The following is an 18,196-nucleotide window of genomic DNA, read 5'->3' as shown; positions in this document are numbered from 1 at the left end:
CTCCAGTATGTATAAATCAGCTTGTATTACCATGGTCACTTCTATTTGAAATTCCTGGAGTCGTCGTACTCAGGTGGGTCTTTGTGATCTCAATTCTGACCAGCTCAGATGTACTTCAGTTTATGTGCTCTCAAACTAGCCAGTATCTCAGTCAGCTTTACTCCTGTGTGATGATGACATGCAGCTTTGCTAACTCTCGCAGTCTGACATGGCCTCCCCTGCTACATTGTCTTACAATGGCCTGCAGTTCTCCCATACCCCAACACCAGAAAGCAGGCATGGGGGAGGAGTAGGTGCTCTTCATTCCCCGAAATGTACCTACCAGGTCATCCCCCCCACCCCTTACCCTCACTCACTTTCCCATCGTTTGAGGTACATACGCTATGACTTTTCCGTCTGCTGTCTATGCAAGTAAGTTATCTACCGCCCCCCCCCCCCCCCCCATGTCATCCGCACCCGTTTTTGGATCAATTTGCCGCCTGGCTCCCCCACTTTCTATCCTGCGAAATCCCATCCCTCATCTTAGGAAACTTTAACATCTCCACAAATGACCCCATCTCCCCATTTGCTTCTCAGCTTCTACCGCTCACCTCCTCCCTTGGTCTCTCCCAGCTCACAGTCTCTCCCACTCTTGATCTGGCAATACTGAGATGGTCTTCCTCCGTGTTTGCTCTGTTTCACACTTCACGAACTCCCCTCTCTCGCTCTCGGACCTCTCTCTTTCTCTGTCAAGCCTCCTAGTATCTCCCCAGACCCTCCTACCGTACGTACGGGAACCTTCAGGCCGTTCACACCCAAAACTTTGCTAAGTCTCTACAGTCATTTCTGTTCCCTATCTCTCTCCTCTCCTATCCCAAGCTGGCTGTCGCACATAACACCACCACTCTCAAACATGCCCTTGATGAAGCTGCACCCTCCATCACCCAAGCCATTCGATGCAGACCGCGGCAACCCTGGCTCATGCCTCAAATGCGTTTCATTTGTAGGTGTGCTAAACAGCTGTAATGAAAGTATCAAACGGACACAGATTTTCTCCACTTTAAATTCATGCTCAGAACCTACAACCTAGCCCTCCACCATGCCAAACAAGTCTACTTCTCTCTCGTCTCCTCACTATCTCACAACCCTAACCGGCTCTTCGACACTTTTCACTCTCTTCTCAGCCCTAAACTGCAGCCCCCCATGACGGATCTTATTGCTGAAGACCTGGCTGCTTGCTTCAAAAAGAAAATGGACATCCGGCAGAAATAAACTCCCAATCCCAGATTAGCCCCGACCCTAGTCACTTCAGTACTGTATCTAGCTTCTGCTCACTCTCTGTACTCAGACCAACGACAGAGGAAGGAGTTTCCAGATTGCTCTGCTCGCCCTACCACGTGCTCTAGCGAATCTCTCCCCCCAGCGCCTTCTCTGGTCCCTCTCCCTGGTGGTTATCTCCCATCTTGCCACTATATTTAACCTCTCTCTGACTTCTGACATTTTCCCCTCCTCATTCAAACATGCTATCCTATCCCCATTGCTAAAGAAATCGACTCCTGGACCGATGCTGCCAACTACCGACACTTCTCAAATCTCCCCTTCATCTCCAAACTATTAGAATGACTGGTTTACTCCCAACTTATAAGCTATCCATCAAAAAACTCTCTTCTTGACCCCCTACAGTCCGGCTTCCACCCCCTACACTCGACAGAAACCACCCTTACTAAACTGTCAAATGGCCTTCTGACTGCCAAATCGAAGGGCGATTACTCCCTACTGATTCTCCTCGATCCCTCCACAGCATTTGACACTGCTGACCATAAACTCCTCCTCAATAAGCTTCACTCCATCGGACTAAAGGACACTGCTCTCTCCTGGTTCTCCTCTTACCTATCTGACCACTCCTTCAGTGTCTCCTTTGCTGGCTTTACTTTCCCTCCTCTTCCACTTGCTGTTGAGGTCCCCCAGGGCTTGGTTCTCAACCCCCTCCTCTTCTCCATCTACAGAGCCCCTATTGGACAAACCATCAGGAGTTTTGGCTTTCAGTACCATCTCTTTGCTGACGACACCCAGTTATACTTCTTCTCCCGTGACATCACAGCAACATTCCTCCAGAAGGCCACTGCTTTTATGTCCAATGTCTCTAACGCTATGTCCTCTCTCTACCTAAAATTAAACCTCTCAAAAATTGACCTATTGGTGTTTCCACCTTCTACTAATCAACCTCATCCTGACATCTGCATCTCAGAGTGTGGCACCACCATAACTCCCAGACAGCACGCCCGCTGTCTTGGGGTCATATTTGACCACAATCTCTCCTTTACCACCTATATTCAATCTCTCGCTCTAACATGTCAGCTGCACATGAGGGTGCATTCAGACGACTGTATATCGACCGGGTATTTACGCTGGCCGATATATGGCGTCTCTCTCTGCAGAGGGAGGAGGCTGGAAGAGCCGGGAGCAGTGCTCTGAGCTCCCGCCCCCTCTCTGCCTCCTCTCCACCCCTTCTCCGCCCCTCTGCACTATTTGCAATGAGAGGAGGCGGGATGGGGCGGAGCTAAATTCCAGGAATTAGCTCCACCCCATCCCGCCTCTCCTCATTGAAAATAGTGCAATAGCTGCGGTGTAACGCTGCGGATTTCTGGTCATGGGCATAGGCCTAATAGAGGAAATCACAGCTCATCCTCCAGGATAGATTAGATAGATAATGCAGAAGTTAATAACTGTGTCTTCCCTGCAGGCAAAGATGGGTACAGTCCTCTAGATCATCACATGATATTGTGATGATGCATCATGGCATTGATAGCATAGGCTAGTGAAAGTGAAAGCAGAAATCTCTGCATCAAGATAGTGCCTGATAAGTACCAGTCAGGAAGTTGCACTGCATGGAAGTGACTACAGTATACATAGGAGATATCCAAAATGTGACAGGCAATCAGGTGACGAGGGGCAGGGAAGGGTATCCCCATTTTAGCTTTTTATAGCCAAGATCGGAAATTGCTGCTATAGTTAATGGCCATCGTTTTTCCTCTGCTGTCCCTCTGATCAACCGCTTGCAGGTCCTGTTTTCAGCCGTCCAAGGATGGCTGGTGCAATCTTCAGAGTACCTAATTCCCACAGTGCATGGGTAGTGTTAGACTACCTATACCTGCTTTCTGATTGGCCACAGCTCCTCATGTGACCAGCACTGGGCAGGGAACAGTGTGCATTAGGTGATTAGAAAACTGCTGCAGCCATCCTGGACAACCAAAACCAGGGCCTGTGGCAGAGAAGAACAAATGCAGGTAATGTACCCCTCCTGTCAAAGGGCAGAACTTTGTCCCAAAACCCGGAGGGTTGCTTTAAGTAATGAAAAGTCTAATACCATACGCTAGTTCATTTATGTTTATAATGACTTATTTTTATCATTTTGTAGGTTGCTTGGTTTCTATAAGGGAATACTGCCCCCTATTTTGGCCGAGACCCCAAAACGAGCCGTTAAGGTAAGTCCCTCAAAGAATTCTATTCCTCGTAACTTTACATATGATGTCACCCCTCCTACTGTGCGGTCAGTATCCTCGTCTCCGGGATTGATTTTTTTTATTTGCCTTATGAAAATATTAGCCACATGAATCATGTAAACCAAGAGGAATATTACATGCAGCCACTTGGTGTGTAAGGAAAGGGTTAAACGGCGAGCTCTAGCTGCTGTCAGCTAACTGGGGACTCGACCTCTGACCAAAATCATCAGAGACGTTTGTTAAATGAAAAGGAAACTAGTAAATCGTCCCCTGTTCTGTAAAACAAATTCTCTATTTACATGTCATGCAAAGCTTTACTTTACCTGCGCTATTTACATAACGTTGAAATTACCATGGGAAGCAAATCAGAACTTTTGGCAGCTCAGCACAAAGAACTGGAGGCTCCAACTCTTTGTCTCCAATAAAGCAAAAAAATAGCATTAACTCTATACATCCCGAAAGTGCAGGTGTAATAGAACAGCCTACTTTATTCTATACAAAACACCATAGCAGGAAAACTTTGCCTAAACTCCTATAAGTACAGATGGCTCACCCGGGGTGGTAATGATACGGCTCCAATACTTCTTCTTGTATATATGGAGACTGGTCTTTTCTGGCATGAAGCACAGTCATCAAGTGAAATACCGTAGATATTACAAAAAATAGCACCATTCATGTTGGAATATTTGTGAACGAGGTGCACCACTGCAGAGAGAATGCAGCATTACATAGTTCCCACTGAAATCAATGGGTTGTCTGTGTAATGCGTAAATATGCTGGTACCACCATAGTGCAAGATGCATATTGTTGCCACCATCCATTCTGAATAGTTGACTACCCACTTGTATCTAAAAATTCCATGTAACGGTATTTGAAAATGGATTTTCCCCAATTGAGGCAGCATATTTGGCCCCACTTTTTTCGTCATCCGAGCATCTCTTTCCCAAGTTTTGCGCATGCTCGGTAAACAAACTTTTTCTGTCTGCTCCCAAGATGCTCGGCACATTTCATAAAATTCCATAGGCTGCACTGACATCAGTGTAGCCCATACAATATAAAATGAGGCCAAGCATGCACAGTAAAATGCCCTTTTTCCCCCAAGATGTGTTCTTACTGAGCATGCTCGACTGCATCAGTAGACCTCTATGAACTCCATTCACATCAATGAAGCCCATAGAAAATAGAATGAGGCCAAGCATTGCTATGTGATTGACACCCTTAATTAAAAGAAAGATGTCTTAGTATTTTCAGCTTGTTTAGCAACAGAAACAAAAAAAAAAAGAAGAGAACTGAGATTAAAATCAAAAATTGAGAAGAGATTTAAAAAAAAGAAAGATTTAAAGGAGATGTCCCGAGGCAGCAAGTGGGTCTATACACTTCTGTATGGCCATAATAATGCACTTTGTAATGTACATTGTGCATTAATTATGAGCCATACAGAAGTTATAAAAAGTTTTATACTTACCTGCTCCGTTGCTGGCGTCCTCGTCTCCATGGTGCCGACTAATTTTCGCCCTCCGATGGCCAAATTAGCCGCGCTTGCGCAGTCCAGGTCTTCTCCTGTTCTCTATGGGGCTCCGTGTAGCTCCGTGTAGCTCCGCCCCGTCACGTGCCGATTCCAGCCAATCAGGAGGCTGGAATCGGCAATGGACCGCACAGAAGCCCTGCGGTCCATGAAGATAGAGGATCCCGGCGGCCATCTTCAGCAGGTGAGTATGAAGACGCCGGACCGCCGGGATTCAGGTAAGCGCTGTGCGGGTGGTTTTTTTAACCCCTGCATCGGGGTTGTCTCGCGCCGAACGGGGGGGGGGTTTAAAAAAAAAAAAACCCGTTTCGGCGCGGGACATCTCCTTTAATTTTGTTTGGTCCAAATCTCCAAACCCTTGTTAATAGTCACTTAATGCTGTAAAGCACACTTGGGCTTTACAATAGCTATATTTGCGAAACGACAAATGTGAAATTAAGATTTTTCTATTTTTAGGTCGACGACATTCATGCTGTATTAGGGCTCTGCTTTGTTTGGAGCCATAATAGGTTCCCATAGTGGTGCATGTGCCCTCTAATGTATCTGCAGATACCTTGATTTCATCCCTGGATGTTTCATCAGATGCCACATGTAAAAGCATCGCTTCCAGGGCAGAATATCTGGATACATACAGAACCCAGTAGAGGCTGCATGACATCACATGAAGGATGGAAGGCTCCATACAAAGGAGCCATACAGCCTGCATGAACGGCCGTAGGCACCAACCGCATGGTGAAGTGGGATGAGTTGCTTTCTAGAGGCTAGAATGTTGTCAGCTTTTGAGAAATCCTCTTTCAATTCCTTTTGAAGAACTGCACCTCACTTCCAGCAAATAAAAAAAAAACAAAAAAAAAACAGCAAATGGAATTTTTATATTTAATTTTTGCTTTTTTATTTACAATACTTTTATATCTGTCGTTCGTTTAACCATTATTTTTGTTTTAAAGGAGCTGGACCAAAATTACAAGTTATCTTCTATCCACAGGATAGGGAACAACTTACTGAGGGTTTTGCTGCAGAGACCCCAGCCAATCTCCAGAACAGGACTCTTGTGTTCCGATCTGACTGTCACTACAGGAGTCACTTTTCTCCCTGCAATGACTTCAATATGAACTGAATGCGGCAATCTGGGCTGGTGCCACTTGGTTATCTCAGTAGTCCCATTGAAAATGAATGCCGCATGACCAGCACTCCATCCAGTCTCCTTGTTCCTCGACAACGAGGAGGATGGGGGACACTGGACCTGCAATCTCAAGATGATCGGGGGCCTCAACAATGAGACCCCCACCAATCAGCAAGATATCCCCTATCCTTTAACATTTTATACTCTTCTACTAGCATCTCATCAGAAATTTGCTGTGCCTGTTTCTTCTATGGACTCTTCACTTGCAGTATACTGGCCGTATTTAGGAATATTGCTGGGCATTAACTAAAAAAGGTGATTTCTGCTAAGATATTGATGACTTTGTATACACAGTGCTCTACCTCCATATGGGTAGCCTTACTGGTATACAAGCAGACTGGATGTCCCAGACTTTGAAGGCCACTAAAGCCAAGAAATGGACTTATTCCTATCATGTAATAAGACTGCTGGTTTTAGAAAATGGAGGCAAGTGTTACAAAATATCAGCGTACATTGCATCAACAATACTACTGGGTTGGTGTTAATATATAGAATGGGTAATGACAATCCTCTTTGGAGCTAATGGGAAAATAAGAGAAATTTAAGGTTAATGATTGAACTGCTACGGTGGTAGGGCATCTTTTGCTTTGGCAGCCACTATATTGGATATAAAGCTATGGGCATCTAATTGCAGTATAAGGTGCACAGATGTCAAAAAATGTACAAAAAATTATCATGTACAAATTTTGGTCTACCAAAAAAAATCTTGCTTTTTCAAGTCATTTCCAGTATAAATTGATTGCAGTTTATTATAATTTTGAGCCTTATTACAATGTAACCAGAATAAAGTGGGAGGCTCGCTTTTACCTTCCAATGCTTGTGTCAGGCTGAGGTTGACCTCTGCATTGCTTCCTTTAGAAAAATCTCAGTACTGTATGAGTTTTAAGTGCACAATGTTTACATACTGACATCTAGAATACTCTCTTGTAGGAATATCTCAGCACCAGCGTGCCCACGTGACTGCGGATCACTCATCGCACATAATTATACCAAAGCAAAGCAACCTTTAACAGCAAACTCAAACATTCAGCCAAGTTTACATCTCCTGAGTATTCTCTCAGTCCCTCCCTCCCTCCTCTCTCCACTTTATTCTCTCGCTCCCTCACTCTCTTACTACGTGTTGTAAAAGTGATATGCCTGCTAGATTTGGTCAGAATTATTATAGTAGTGGTATTAATCAACATTATTATTTGCATTTTAGAATCAATTACTTCCTTAAAGGTTAATTGCCTAAGAAGTTCCCAACCTCAGTGCTGATTAAGTCCTAGTATATATTTGCAGAGGTTGGTACTGCGCTTTTTGTTATGTGGAGTTCCCCAGGTTCCTTCTACTGAAGAGAGTTAAATTATTACTAACCTATCTACAAGCTTTGCATAAATAAATAGTACAGGTGAATATTTAAGAGAAACCTTGTAATATATGTTATCAGAGAAGAATACTGCTTTCTCCACTGACGAGGTAGCTTTCCTTCTCCCCGGGGGTTCCTAAACTTGTCAGTCACTCTGAATTCACTGCTAAATCCAACTTGATAGACAAGACGAACTAACAGCTCACTGGCAAATCAGATTATATGCTGCTCATAGAAGTCTATAGAGAGGAGAGGTGGAGCCACGTCAGGGAGAAACAGAGAGGCTCTCACATGTGCTATTGTACAGTAGGTAATAGTAAGTGTTTTACTAGTCTCCCAGCTACAGGAATCACATCTACACTACTCAGTATTTCTCTGTGATGTTTTCTGTACTGCTGTTATATGAAAGATAGAGGATTAAGGATCACCTCTGTGCAGCACATGGGAGATATCCAAACATAGAAACCTAGAAAACTGACTGCAGAAAAGAACCACATGGTCCATCTAGTCCACCGTTCTATTATTTCATTTTTCTCTCTTTCTTTGGATAGATCTTTGCTTATCCCAGGCAGCTTACATTTATTTATTATTGCTTTTGATCTTGCCTCAACTAATCTCAGATTGTGTCCCCTTGTTCTAAGTCTAGTTCCCCGATAATAGCATTTACTTCCTGAACCTTATTTATAACCAACATATTTAAAGGTTCCCATCATGTCTCCCCTCTCCCTTCTTTTTTCCAGTAAGACCTATAAAGGTTCCCATCATGTCTCCTTTCCCTTCTTTCTTCCAGTAACACCTATAAAGGTTCCCATCATGTCTCCCCTCTCCCTTCTTTCTTCCAGTAACACCTATAAAGGTTTCCATCATGTCGTCCTCTCCCTTCTTTCTTCCAGTAACACCTATAAAGGTTTCCATCATGTCGTCCTCTCCCTTCTTTCTTCCAGTAACACCTATAAAGGTTTCCATCATGTCGTCCTCTCCCTTCTTTCTTCCAGTAACACCTATAAAGGTTTCCATCATGTCGTCCTCTCCCTTCTTTCTTCCAGTAACACCTATAAAGGTTTCCATCATGTCGTCCTCTCCCTTCTTTCTTCCAGTAACACCTATAAAGGCTTCCATCATGTCGTCCTCTCCCTTCTTTCTTCCAGTAACACCTATAAAGGCTTCCATCATGTCGTCCTCTCCCTTCTTTCTTCCAGTAACACCTATAAAGGCTTCCATCATGTCCTCCTCTCCTTTCTTTTCTTTTGTAACATATATACAGGTTTCCATTATGTAACCCCTTCCCCCCCCCCCTTCTTTCTTACTGTGAAACATACCTGGATATTGATCATGTCCCCCTCTCCCCTCTTTCCTTTACGTTATACAGATTAAGTTCTTTAAGTGTTTCCTGATAAGTTTTGTTCTTGAGACCTTCCACCATTCTTAAGGCCCGTATTTGGACTCATTTCATTTTATCAATGTCTTGATGAGGTCTCCAGAACTGAACACAGTATTGCAGATGTCGTCTCCCCAGAGCTCTATACAATGGGATCACAATCTCCCTCTTTCTACTGGTTATACCTCTAACTATGCAGCCAAATGGCCTACTTGCTTTCTGTACAGCATGATTGCAATGTAGACTCAATTTGAGGCTGTCGGAATTCAGAACCCCTAGATTCTTCTCTTCCGAAGTTCTGGCTAACAAAGAGCTGCCGATACAATACTCAGTCTGAGGATTTCTTCTCCCCGAGTGCATTACTTTACATCTGGAAACATTGGACTGTAGTTTCCATAGTTTGATCATTTATTCAATGAAGCTATATTGTTTTTCATGTTCCAAACACAGCCAGAAGTATCAAACCTATTGTACATTTTTGTGTCATCAGCAAATGGTCAAACCTTACCTAGCAGCTTGTCTCCACCTGCCAGTTCAGGGAAAGCTGACAGTTAGAAATTGGACATGAGTAATTCCATCATGACATAACAAAACAAGCAGTACATTTGCTCAGAGATTACAAAATTGTATGACCCTTATTAGGAAACGTGACTGTATTTGACAGTGTGTATTATAAAATAAACTGCAAGTGCTGTTATTTAAGCTTGTTTTTTAAGCCAAAAAAATGTCAACAAGGCTACATTCACACGAATATGAACTTCATTCTTTTAAATGCACTTTTTTATATGAGCAATTTTTTTTTTCCGCCCTCACAGCAATGCTGCAAGGAAAAAAATCACATCTGTTGGTGTTCCCTTGAAAGGCATTGCCAATTGTTTTCAATGGGACCTTAAAAGACATTGCCTTGGACTCTCATGCTGTGCGATGTGCATGCGGGTATGATGTGATAGTCCCATTGAAATGAATGGGAAACACTTGCGACCCTCTGACACCCGTGAAACATGCGCCTACGGATTGCAATTGCACAGTGAGAATCAAAAACTCCTCGCATTGACGTAAAAAACGTGCGTGTGAATGTAGCCTAAGGCATCAATTTTGCAACCACATAGAATTACCCACCTACAGATAAAAATGAAGGATATAAGTGATACGGTTTCCCTGAAAATAAGACACTGTTTTATATTCTTTTTTTTGGGGGGGGGGGGCCTTATAATACTTACCCAGTAGCTGGCGTTCAGCCCCTTGCACTGGGCTGCGGTGCTGCTGCAGGCTTCCGTGTTCTCCTGATCGCCGATGGTGCATTTCTTCCTGGTAGCAGGGCTTGAATACCACGCCTCCAGCAAGCAATTGCTCTGATTGGTTCATAGAGTGCCACATCGGCCAATTAGAGCCAACGCTTGATTAACCAATCACAGCCATTCATTGAATGACATTATTGAATGACTGTGATTCGTTAATCAGGCGCCGTCTCTGATTGGCTGACGCGGTGCTTGATGAAATAATCAAAATAATCGCTTGCTGGAGGCAGTTATTCATACCCCGCTACCAGGAAGAAATGCTCTGTCAGCGTTCAGGAGAACACGGAAGCCTGCAGCAGCACCGCAGCCCAGCACAAGAGACCCAAACGCTGGCTGCTAGGTGAGTATTGCTTCCTTTTTTTTCATGTAGTGTAACTAGGACTTATTTTCGGAGCTTGTATTTAAAACCCCCACACCTCTGAAAATCAGGGTAGGGCTTATTATCCGGGTAGGGCTTATCAGGGAAACGCAGTATAATGACCCTAAACATTGGTGATGATCTTGTAGACACACATGACAACTTATTCTGAAAAGTCAGCTGAAAGTTAAGGTTATATATTTTTGTAATTTATTTAAAAAAATTCTCCACAGGTAACTCATACAGCTTCTGTACAGTATATCCCAGTACCTAGCAAACTGAAGAATGCTGCTCTATAGCAAATCCATCAGATTAGCTCCCGGAATGCTCGGTCTCCAGCCCCAATCGCTTCTCTGGAAGAATTTTCCAAGCTGATTGATGATCCGATCACTTTTATTTGTTCATAAATCATCTTAGAGGGTCATTAAGGAGAGGAGAAAGAGGGACTGGAGAACGGCTGACGGATTTTTGCTACTTTCTATGTGCTTTTATACACCATTTCAAAAATAATTTTTAGTCGAAAATGCATAGATTCCAGTTAAAAAAAAAAAAAAATTATACATATATATTATCTCCCAAAGGTGCCCAGAGCCTTGAAAGAGGTTGTCCACTGCAGGCAATCCCATTTTGTTATAGGTACTGATTATGGGTGATCAGATATAATCTGCCTAGGAGTGTTTAATTTACCTAAAAAAAAGGATAAATGCACTTTGAGTAAAAATGTCAATATACCGTATTATACAGTAATGCCTTATTGCCTGCTGTCATTGAATGGAAACACAAACCCAGTACGGATTTAATCCTTCTTTCATATATCTCTAGGGTAAAGCTAGATCTGTATTCCATGTTCTACTAATATGTAACTGGAAGCGAATGATTTGACCTGATTTTTCTTTCTTCCAGTTTTTCACCTTTGAACAGTACAAAAAGCTGCTCGCTCCGTTGTCCTTGCCTCCTGCATGGGTGAGTCTTAGAATTGTCTGATGTTTAATGGTACCTGATATATACCAAGGTTTAATTATCCTGTTCTACAGTAATAAGATGATATAAAAATATTTGCCTGATAACTGTCCAGGTGTGCGCCCTATTGTAGCATATCATACTTAATGGTGTCCTTAAGGTAGACCTTCAATATTTGTTTGGTGGTGATACATCCCCTGGAGCTCCCACTGTGCAGCTTTTTTAATCATGCATCTTTACTTCTACAGGCAGTGCTGCATCATCTTTATTATTTATGCCTCATTTATACGGGAAAATCAGGCCCGCTACGGATTCTCCATGGAGAATCCGTAGCGGGTCCCTCCTGCCCTGCGGACATGAGCGCTGAAAAGAAGAATTAATAAGAATTAACTTACCTGCAGCGGACCGGGCACGTCTTCTCTTCCTCACGGCCAGATCTTCTTGCTTTGGCCGGTGGATGTACTCGGCACGTCGGAAGCGTGCCACGCACATGCGCCGGGCACATCCGCCGGGCCAAAGCAAGAAGATCCGGCCGTGAGGAAGAGAAAACGTGCCCGGTCCGCTGTGGGTAAGTTATTCTTATTTTAGGTCTTCCGCGGATCCGGACGGCTTCCATAGGCTTCAATAGAAGCCTGCAGGAGCCGTCCCTGCGGGAGACCCGCACGAAAATGGAGCATGTCACGTTTTTTTACATGCTCCATTATTTTTTTATTCCCTTTTATTGACCATCCGCGGGTATTTATCTACCCGTGGGTGGTCAATGCATCCCTATGGGGTGCGGATCCGCGGGCAGGAGAAGAGTTAAAATCCGCTGCGGATTTTAATTCTTCTTTTGCCCGTGGACATGAGGCCTTAGTGGTACAGCGCCTATTCTATGCAGGTGGTTGTGCCTGGTAATACAGCTCAGCTATTTTCACTTGAATGGCACTCTGTTCTAATGTTGACTGTGCTGAAATTCAATCATTCAACATTGTCTAAAAGTTCTGTGATATGAGTAACATAATTCTATAACTCCTTCCCATCATACATAGGCTATATACGTCCTAACTACATACGACTTGTGCAGTTAGAATGTCTGTGGCCGTCCACAGCATATGCTGTATATGGAGCTGGCTTGGAAGTTAAACCTGCTCCATACATGGTGGGTACTGCATGTCTTTAACGGTTTTTGCAGCTGTTAATCATTTAAATGCTGCTGTCAGTTCTGAAAGCAGTATTTAAATGTCCTGATTAGAGATGAGCGAGCACGCTCGTTTGAGGCGGATTCCCGAGCGAGCATCGGTCTTCTTGAGTAACTGATTACGCGTTCGAGCAAATGCGGGGGGTGGTGGGCGGTGGGGGAGAGGCGGGGGAGAGTGAGTGAGATCTCCCCCCCCCCCCCCCCCCATCCCCGCTCACCCCCGCCGCCCCCGCATTTGCTCGGATGAGTAATCAGTTACTCGAGAAAACCGACGCTCGCTCGAGTATCAGCCTTAAACGAGCGCGCTCGCTCATCTCTAGTTCTGATCAATCGGGATTTAAATGTCCTAAACAGCTCTGCTGCAATAAGATCAAAGGGGTGCCATCCGGTGTCATGCCAGCCTGGGGCTTTCTGAAGGCCCCCAGGGCTGCCATAACTGTTTGTCTATTAAATAGAATCTGACAACTTGAACACCTTGTCCAATCTGCAGGCATCATGTTAAAGAGCTGAGCAGATTGATATATAATTTTATGGGGAAAGAATCAGTATAACTTGTATTTTATTCATGTATATCCCTGCTCATTCTGAGCTGAACAGCCCAATGGGCGGAGCTATCAGTGATTGTCAGCTATCCCTGTATGTACAATCATATACAGTTCTCAATCACTGATTGCTCCGCTCATTGGACTGTTCAGCTCAGAATGAGCAGGGATATAAATGAATAAAATACAAGTTATACAGAATCTTTCACCATAAAACTATATACAGTCGGCTCCTCCTGCTCTATAACATGATGTCCACAGTTTGGACAGCATTTTCGAACTGACAGATTCCCTCTAAAGATGTGCCTAGAGCACATCTTAATAGGATGACATAGTATTGTATTACACTGTATAAGCAATCAAGCAATCACAAGTTCAAGCCACCTATGGGGACTAATAAAAAAAAATCTTTATTTTACGTATTTTTGCTTTTTTTTGGGTATTCTAAAAATAAAGAATATTAAGTTAAAAGAATAAATATTTTCCCAGTCGTCAAACTTAAAAAATAAAACTATACATTGATATGCCTATGTCCGTGCAGGTCCAATTTATTAAAATATCACGTTATTATTCCCGTGTGATCGTCGTCATCAGAAAAAATGCAGAATTGCAGACTTGCGCTTTTTTTTAATTCACTATGTCTACCAGATAAAATTGAATAAAAAGAGATCAAAAAGCTGTATGTTCTCCAAAATGGTACCAATACAAAAACTTCAGATCGCCCACTAAAAAACGAGCCCCCTCCACAGCCCTATTGACAGTAAAAAGTTATGGGAGTCAAAATATATCAGTAGAAGGCAATCTTTTTTTTTTTTTTTTTTTTTTTTTAAGATATTTTAATTTTTTAAATATTAATTTAAAAAAGTATCTAAATTTGGTATCGCAGCAATCACACTGACCAACAAAAAAAAGACAAGTCATCTTTACTACAACATAAACGCATAAAAGTAACCCCTGCCATGAATAGTACAGAAAAATGTCACGAGTTGAGATCTGACAGCATAAATGGTGCACTTCTGTCCCCACAGATATACACCAGCAGACAGCCATGACGTTTTGACTCTGTAAGAGTCTTTGTAGTACAGATGCGGGCTTTTCCCCCATTTTCCCCACTTTAAATTTTTAAAATTTCTTTATAGGATGCGTTAAATGGTACCAATGAAAAGACAACTTGTCCCGCAAAAAACAAGCCTTAGATATGTTGTTCGAAAAACAAGAAAGTTGTAATCCTTGGTCATGAAAGGGATAAATCTGATCTATATTACAGGCATTATTTTAGTTTAGAGATTTGTAGATGCCCTCTGTATTTCTAGAGTATTTTTGTACATGCTGCCTTCTTTGTAGGTTTTTGCAATTGCTGGCCTTGGAGCTGGATTAACAGAAGCCGTGGTAGTGAATCCTTTTGAAGTTGTAAAAGTCAGTCTACAAGCTAACCGCAATCTATATGCCCAGGTAAGAGTCTCGACATTTACTAGTTTACATATATAGCTCATAAGGCCGTTCTATATGGAATCAGAAATTAGACTATTAATAAACACCTAATGTAACCAAAATACGCAGCTAGTTCATTTTCCAAGACTCTGCTACATCTACTGATATCTTCAACCATTGATCTCTGATACCCTGACTGCTCAGCTAGCTCGTGCTTATATGCTCATCCATTGATGTGGAATTTGTCTATAGAGCTCTTCAGATCAATCTGTTTCCAATCAATCACTCCGAAGTAGACTGTTCACAGTTGTGGTGTGTAGATAGACCACAGCTTTGCCATAACTGCTTGGCAGCCGCATCCAGCAGTCGATAGACGCCTATGTATATCACCTTGTCTGTGGCTACTTTAGTCTATGTTGTAATTTTGTATTGGACACAGAATTCTGAGGCCATTGGTTAATATGGGAGCTGTTGGAGATCCTAAATTTACTCACATAAAGTGTAGAGGACAACAGTCTTGCCTAATGTATGCACAAACAAATCCAGCGGACTATACCCAAAACGATGCATAAGAGTGTAAGTGAATGAAATAAATAATGGTACTTTAAATGACCCTCTGGTTTTGGTACGAAATTCTGTATAATCTGCTGAGAGTGCTTCTTTCTAGGTGCAGCATTGAAGAACTGCCCCACTCCTTTAGACCTCATGTCCACGGGGAAAATCAGGCCCGCTACGGATTCTACATGTAGAATCCGTAGCGGGTCCCTCCTGCCCCGCGGACATGAGCGCTTAAAATAACAATAAACTTACCTCTCGCCTGCTCCGGATCTTCCCTTCGCCGCAGCGTCATCTTCTCTGCGTCGCGGCCGGATCTTCTTTCTTCGGCCCGGCGGATGCGCAGGGCACGTTGGTAACGTGCCCCGCGCATGCGCCGTCCCGAAGAAAAAAGATCCGGCCGCGACGGAGAGAAGATGGAGCCGCAGCGAAGGGAAGAACCGGAGCGGGTGAGTAAATTCCTATTTTTGTCTCCCGCGGATCCGGACGGCTTCCATAGGCTTCAATAGAAGCCCACAGGAGCCGTCCCCGCGGGAGACCCGCACGAAAATGGAGCATGGTCCGGATTTTTTCATGCTCCATTTTAAAAAAAATCACTTTTATTGACCATCCGCGGGTATTTACCTACCCGCGGGTGGTCAGCATCCCTATGGGATGCGGATCCGCGTGCAGGAGAAGAGTTAAAATCCGCTGCAGATTTTAATTCTTCTTTTGCCCGTGGACATGAGGCCTAAGGGTTTAAGTTCATTGTAAACTACAAATCTATAGTCTTGGACTGATTCAGTTAAAGGGGTTTTCATGGAAGAATACTATTGATGACCTATCCTCGTGATAGATCATAAATAGTTGATTGGCTGGGGGCCATCACTTGGGACCCCGACCGATCAGCGGAGCGGGTACATGCTGTCAGCGCCGCAAATGCACAGAGGTCGGAGCTGAAGCAGCAGAGGTCTCTGTGCCGACCTCCACGTAGTGGCTGGCGCTTGTAACTGCAGGCACAGCTCTCATTGATTTCAATGCTCTGTTAAAAGACGTATTGAGCAGAATAAGGCCCATTAGTGATTGCCATTATAAAAAGCCATATGTGCGGTCATTAGGGGTTAAGACTGTGTACACTTGCCTGCGGATCGCTGACCTCTTGCTCATGGAAATGGCACACCACACGTGTAGAAATGGCTCAGGAGATGTGTATTTCTTTATTTGGCTCCTGCCAGCCTGTATTTGTCATCACCGCAATCAAAAAACACAGCAATATCAATATACACCGTCCATATGCACCCCACTTGGGTGTGAGTCCAGGGTTGTCGCCCCTGTCGGACTCTGGCCTCTGCTAGGCCACCAGCCTGCAGCACCTCAGCTCTGCTGCACTGGTCCTCTCTCTCTCTCCTTAATTCCTTTATCAGTGATCCTTGTTAGAGATGAGCGAACACCAAAATGTTCGGGTGTTCGTTATTCGAAACGAACTTCCCGCGATGTTCGAGGGTTCGTTTCGAATAACGAACCCCATTGAAGTCAATGGGCGACCAGAGCATTTTTGTATTTCGCCGATGCTCGCTAAGGTTTTCATGTGTGAAAATCTGGGCAATTCAAGAAAGTGATGGGAATGACACAGAAACGGATAGGGCAGGCGAGGGGCTACATGTTGGGCTGCATCTCAAGTTCACAGGTCCCACTATTAAGCCACAATACCGGCAAGAGTGGGCCCCCCCCCCCAGTCCCAACAACTTTTACTTCTGAAAAGCCCTCATTAGCATGGCATACCTTTGCTAAGCACCACACTAGCTACAACAAAGCACAATCACTGCCTGGATGACACTCCGCTGCCACTTCTCCTGGGTTACATGCTGACCAACCGCCCCCCCTCCCCCCCACAGCGCACACCAAAGTGTCCCTGCGCAGCCTTCAGCTGCCCTCATGCCACACCACCCTCATGTCTATTTATAAGTGCGTCTGCCATGAGGAGGAACCGCAGGCACACACTGCAGAGGGTTGGCACGGCTAGGCAGCGACCCTCTTTAAAAGGGGCGGGGCGATAGCCCACAATGCTGTACAGAAGCAATGAGAAATATAATCCTGTGCCACCGCCATCAGGAGCTGCACACGTGGGCATAGCAATGGGGAACCTATGTGCCACACACTATTCATTCTGTCAAGGTGTCTGCATGCCCCAGTCAGACTGGTAATATGTACCTTAACAGTAACCGCGTTGGTGGTAATGTGGTGGTGACTGCGGACCTAGTAGCACGGTTGTATTTTGTTGGTTTTCGGAATGCGGCCAGGATTAAGTGGGCCGTGGCGGGGGGATGGTGTGGGGGCTCTCTTGTTGTGTCGGTAAAGGTGAAATTCTTGGACTGCCACCAGACGAACCAATGCAAAGGCATTTGCCAAGAATGTTTTCCCTGTTGGAGGAGGAGGGGGATGTTTTTGAGGCACTACGTGTCCTCTCCACGTGTCCGTGGTTATATGCACCTTAACAGTAACCGCGTTGGTGGGAAATGGCCTCGCCGCCATCATGTCTTTGGGAAGCCTCTGTTTCCACACCCCAGAGACATACCATTAGCAGCGGTATAGGCAGAGCCCAGAATTCGTAACATTTCAGCCGTAGCATTAGGACAGGCCCCACTAACATATCACTAGCAGCATTATAGGAGGAGCGCAGTCTTCGTTCCATGTCAGCAATAGTAGCACTCAAGACAGGCCCCAGTAACAATTCCGAAGCAGCAGTATAGCGGGAGCGCAGTCTTCGTTCCATGTCAGCAATAGTAGCACTCAAGACAGGCCCCAGTAACAATTCCGAAGCAGCAGTATAGCGAGAGCGCAGTCTTAGTTCCATGTCAGCAATAGTAGCACTCAAGACAGGCCCCAGTAACAATTCTGAAGCAGCAGTATAGTGGGAGCGCAGTCTTAGTTCCATTTCAGTAGCCTTAGTATAGCCAAGGCCCAAGTTACATTTATG

General features: G+C 44.3%; 1 protein-coding gene across 4 annotated transcripts in view; it reads left to right on the top strand.

Moving 5' to 3' along the window:
- The window catches only part of SLC25A21 (solute carrier family 25 member 21), a 300,214-nt gene that overhangs the window by 236,358 nt on the left and 45,660 nt on the right, over positions 1 to 18,196 (top strand). For all 4 annotated transcript variants that reach the window (XM_066608449.1, XM_066608450.1, XM_066608451.1 and 1 more), the window contains exons 5-7: positions 3,398 to 3,464; positions 11,476 to 11,535; positions 14,599 to 14,706. In XM_066608449.1, the coding sequence (XP_066464546.1) occupies positions 3,398 to 3,464; positions 11,476 to 11,535; positions 14,599 to 14,706 (235 nt within the window). The remainder of the gene's footprint in view (positions 1 to 3,397; positions 3,465 to 11,475; positions 11,536 to 14,598; positions 14,707 to 18,196) is intronic.

The sequence above is a fragment of the Eleutherodactylus coqui genome, chromosome 6 (genome assembly GCF_035609145.1).
Source record: "Eleutherodactylus coqui strain aEleCoq1 chromosome 6, aEleCoq1.hap1, whole genome shotgun sequence".
In the NCBI taxonomy this organism is placed as follows: domain Eukaryota; kingdom Metazoa; phylum Chordata; class Amphibia; order Anura; family Eleutherodactylidae; genus Eleutherodactylus; species Eleutherodactylus coqui.
This window is presented reverse-complemented; position numbering and strand designations above follow the sequence as displayed.